The 5,196-nt window shown below is 57.9% G+C and overlaps 1 protein-coding gene across 1 annotated transcript; it reads left to right on the plus strand.

Moving 5' to 3' along the window:
- The first annotated feature begins 2,112 nt into the window (after positions 1-2,112).
- LOC137466287 (mucin-3A-like) lies at positions 2,113-3,452 on the plus strand. Its single transcript, XM_068178084.1, has 6 exons — positions 2,113-2,185; positions 2,269-2,431; positions 2,773-2,934; positions 3,014-3,114; positions 3,208-3,266; positions 3,355-3,452. The coding sequence occupies exons 1-6, from the start codon at positions 2,113-2,115 to the stop codon at positions 3,385-3,387; spliced, it is 591 nt and encodes a 196-aa protein (XP_068034185.1). The 3' UTR covers positions 3,388-3,452.
- The last annotated feature ends 1,744 nt before the right edge of the window (positions 3,453-5,196 follow it).

Below are 5,196 nucleotides of genomic sequence, written 5' to 3' on the forward strand. Positions count from 1 at the left end.
ACACAACCTCGGCTCCAACCACGAACACAACCTCTGCCCCGACCACAAACACAACCTCGGCTCCCACCACGAACACAACCTCGGCTCCAACCACGAACACAACCTTGGACCCAACCACGAACACAACCTCAGCTCCAACCATGAACACAACCTCGGCTCCCACCACGAACACAACTTCGGCTCCAACCACGAACACAACCTCGGCTCCAACCATGAACACAACCTCGGCTCCAACCACGAACACAACCTCGGCTCCAACCACGAACACAACCTCGGCTCCAACCACGAACACAACCTCAGCCCCAACCACGAACACAACCTCGGACCCAACCACGAACACAACCTCGGTCCCAACCACGAACACAACCTCGGACCCAACCACAAACACAACCTCGGCTCCCACCACGAACACAACCTCGGCACCACCCACAAACACAACCTCGGCTCCAAATACGAACACAACCTCGTCCCCAACCATGAACACAACCTCATCCCCAACATCAAACCCAACCTCAGCTCCAAATACGAACACAACCTCGGCCCCAACCACAAACACAACCTCTGCCCCAACTCCGAACACAACCTCGTCCCCAACCACGAACACAACCTCAGTCACCCCCATCAAAACAACCCGAGCCACCACTGCCATGACCCCCGCTATGACCACCATCACTACAACAACGGCAGTCACCAGTCAAGGTGAGTCTTCCTAATTGGTGGCCCTCCATAGCCATATCCCTTCTCCTTGTCCTTCTCCCAGCATTCTCTATGTGGCTCCTGGGGTTTCTCCATGCTGTGTCACAGTTCCTGTGTCCTCTGTTCCCTCTCTCAGGGCAGTGCCAGAATGGTGGCACATGGGAAAATGGCAAGTGCTCGTGTCCGGAGGGGTTCGAAGGTGACCACTGCGAGGAGCTCATCTGCCAAAACGGGGGCACCTGGGCCAGTGGCGTCTGCCAGTGCCCCCCCGATTTCCAAGGAGACCGGTGCCAGAACGCCAAGGACGCCGTGGAGATCAAAAATGGTAGGGAATTGTCCCAAGGTTCCATGGGGTTGCCACCAGACCTGGACCTGGACTGAGGTCACCCCTGAGGGGTCAGCCAGGGGTTGGGTTGAGGGTATGACCTGGGAATGGGACCACCATGGAGGGACTGACCCCAGGATGAAGCTGGGTCACCACAGAGTGACCAACCAAGAAATGAGGTCACCTCGGTGAGACTGACTTGGGTTTGGGGTTGCCGTGGAGGGACCAAGCTGGTCCCCTGACCATGGTCACCAAGGGTGGGATGGGGACACCTGGGTCTCTTCCTTATGGGTCTCCTCTGCTTGCCCAGTGATGATGAATGCGACGGTGGAGATGACAGCCAAAGTCGACAACAGGAATTTTAGTGAGGATCTCAAAAATACATCCTCAGATGCTTCAAGGCGTTTAACGAAATGTTCCAGAAGCAGGTCAGGGCTCAGCAGTGCCGGGGGTGACCTTGGGGACAGCCCTTGAGGGGGTTCTGTGGACCATGATGGGGGCCTGGATCTCCCCTGACTTCTCTTTGTCTTCCAGATGTCGGTGCTTTATGGGCATATCGAGGGCTACAAGGGTGTGATAATCAAAGAGCTGCGGTGAGTCTCCACCAGTGGCCAGCTGGGGTCCTGACCATCTCCAGAGCTCCAGTGGGGTGGTCTGGGGTGAAGGGACCCATGGGGGTCAGTTTGAGGTGATTCCCTTCATGTCTGGAGCATCCACATCCCTCCAAGCCGCGCTGTGTCCATGGAGTTCCTCCAGGACGCTTCAGCCGTGTGCAACTGTGGTGTCCCTCCATACTGGGCATCCCATACTGGTCCCAGTTTGGTCCAGAACCAAACACTGCTCCCTCTTCTCACAGCTCAGGCAGCATCGTGGTGGACTATGACGTCATCCTGGAGATCCCCGCCAGCTCCAAGGTCAACGAGACGGTGAGGAGCATCTCCGAGAACCTCGTCACTGCCATCCAAAGCTACGACTGTAACGAGAACTGCATAGGGGACAACTGTGAGTGACCCCAGGGGTCACCCCGCCAGCACCGGGTCCTCGCTGGGGGTGGCTGGCCTTGGGGTTGCCCACCAGCAGCTCCTCTCTCCATGCCAGGTAGTGTCTGCTTCAACACCAACTTCACCGCTGTCCACAAAATTGAGGTGCAAGAGGTGGAGGAAAGTAAGTGAAGCCCACGGGGTGTTTGGGTGTCTCCCACCCCTCTGGAGAACCCCAAAACCTGAGGCCTGCATCTCCACCCTCAGGTCTGTGCGACACCTACATCCAGGAGGAGTTCAGAATCTACTACACGCTGTACCTGACCACCGCCGGCGTCATCTGCATCACCCGCTGCGACCCCCGCCACGCCAACCCCCTGCCCTGCGTCCATGGCAGCTGCTCCGTGGGCCAGGCGGGGCTGCAGTGCGAGTAAGGACCCACGCCCCAAAAATGGGTGGTCCCCCCCAAATGCCATGGCTCTCACCATCATCACCATGATCTGCCCACCATCATGACCCCCGTGATGACCCCAAAACTGAGCCCATGATCCTCATGACCATCCTCAACTCCCATGATGGCCATGATGACCTCACAACTGACCGCCCCATTCCCATGACCACCCCCAGCACCATGACCCTCATAACCCCCCATGACAACCCCACCACCATGACCACCATGACCCCCATGATCCCCATGACCACCATGACCACTGTAGCCACCATGACCATGACCACCATGACCACCATGACCACTGTGACCATTCCCACCAGGTGCTCAGACCAGGTGGCCTTCTGGTACCAGGACAAAGCCTGCAGCTCCCGCATCAGCAAGGTTGGGGTGTCCGTGGGCGTTCCAGTAGCCGTCCTGGTCCTGGTCACCACCATCTTCACCATCCTCCTGCTGAGATCTCGGAGGCAGAAGGATCAGTACAGGTAAATGTGTCACCTTGGGGCGAGCTGGGGGGATCCCGTGGGGGTCCTGAGTCTCATCCCTGTGGGTCCCACCACGCAGGAAGAAGCTGAAGTCCCGCTCGGAGCTGTACACCAGTGATGAGGGGAACTGGGACGGATCCCAAGGCTTTGCCATGGGCAACCTGGCGGCCACCTGGGAAGGTAGTGGGCACGGAGGTGGGGATGGACGTGGGGATGGGCTGGGGGTTGCTGTGGCACCCAGGGGTCCATGGCACCTCTTCTTCCACCCCACAGACATGGAGACCCCAAACACCAGCTACATCAACCTGGAGAGGGTGGACACCTCGAGGACGGTGGGTGACACATCCCCAGGACCCCGATGTTGTCCCCCTTTTTCCCCCCCACACCCCATCATCATCCTCCTCTCTCCTTCCTCCCCAGATGCACATCCGGAGACCGACCATGGTCCCCTGAGTGAAGCCACCTGAGAGCCAGCGGAGACAGGACACGGGGACATGAGGACATGGAGGAGGGGACACAGGGACACGAGGGTGACGAGAATCAGATCCACGGTCCTCTTCCTCCCCACGCAGATGTTTGCACATAAAATTATTTATAATTAAACGCATCCTTAGCTTCGTTGTCACCTGTCCAATTCTTCTTGGGGACACGAGTTGGCTCCATGACAGGACCGGGCCTGGGCTGGGACAAGACGCAAGTCCAAGGGGAAATGTCTAAATCGGGAAAAGAAAATATTGGGAGTGAGGTAATGATTGACCTTTGGAATGTGGAATTCTTGGGTTTGGAACTGCCCTTGGGACACCCCGACCTCAGCTGGTGACGTGTGTGGGAGAAAGTGTCCTTATCCCCAGTCCTGGAATGAAATGTCACCCTGGAAGTTCCTCCACACCTCCTTCCCACGGGGACAAAGGGCTCGGAGAAGAAGGGCGGGGCAGCTGTGGTGGCTGAAGGAGCAGAGGACATTGAGGGGGTCCTGTGGTGGCACCACCCATGGGTGGAGGGGGCATTGAGGGGGTCCCAAGGTGGCACCACCCATGGGTGGAGTGGGACATTGAGGGGGTCCCATGGTGGCACCACCGATGAGTGCAGGGGACATTGAGGGGTCTCAATGTGGTACTACCCAAGGGTGGAGGGGACATTGAGGGGGTTCTAAGGTGGTACCAGCCATGGGTGGAGCGGGGACACTGAGGGGGTCCCAAGGTGCTATCATCCTTGGTTGTGGGGGACATTGAGGGGGTCCTAAGGTGGACAATGGACCACCACAACCATGCTCCCCACCACCACTATGACCACCACCCTCACCACTTTGACCACCATGACCTCTCCCACCACCATGACCCCCATGAACCCCATGACCACCATGACCCCACCACCCCCACAACACCCATGCCCACTCCAGACCCATGACCACCATGACCACCATGACCCCACAACCCCCACAGCCACCACCACCACCTTCTCCCACGTTGTGGACGGGACAGGAGGACACGTCACGTTGGCACTTGGCCCTCAGCCAATTCCCGCCCCACCCTTCTCAGGCTAAAATCAACACTTTTATGCCTTTCTTGGCAGCTGCAGCCGGGAACGGGGACAAAGTCCGGAATACCTGGAGGTGCGGCCAGGTGTGGCCCCAAACACACCTGGCAGGCGCTGGAATGTGGTGGGAGTGCCCCTTGTTGGAGTAGGGGGGGGTCCCAGGTGGGTGTGGGGGTGTGACTCCCAAAAATAGCTCCAAAAGGGTGGTTGGAGATGTTTGTCCCCTCCCCAAGCCGTCACTGGGGTTGTCCCAGTACAAACCAGTAACACCAGAGATGTTTGAGTGACTTCATTGAGAAGGAGAGGGTCCAGCCCCTTTTTTTTGGGGGGGGGGGGGGGGTCCTCACCCTTGAATTTAGGGAGGGAGGGAGGTGGGGACATGATCTTGGAGGTGGGGACATGATCTTGGAGATGGGGACATGACCTTTCCGGTGGGGTCAGGACCCAAAAGTGCTGCTGGAGGTGAGGTCCCCACGTCCTAAAAGTGGGGTCATGACCTAAAAGTGCTCACAGGAGGAGGATGAGGGTTACAGGAAGAGGATGAAGATGAGGGCAGGGGGTCAAGGTGACCCCCAGGAGAAGGTCCAGGTTGTCCTGCAGTGCTGGGGGGGAACTCATTCCATGGGGTTGGTGATGGGAATGATGATGACGATGATGGTGATGATGGTGATGGCAATCATGTTGGTGGTGATAATAATGAGGGTGGTGATGATGATGAAGATTTTG

Source organism: Anomalospiza imberbis, unplaced genomic scaffold, assembly GCF_031753505.1.
Source record: "Anomalospiza imberbis isolate Cuckoo-Finch-1a 21T00152 unplaced genomic scaffold, ASM3175350v1 scaffold_172, whole genome shotgun sequence".
NCBI classification, from domain to species: domain Eukaryota; kingdom Metazoa; phylum Chordata; class Aves; order Passeriformes; family Viduidae; genus Anomalospiza; species Anomalospiza imberbis.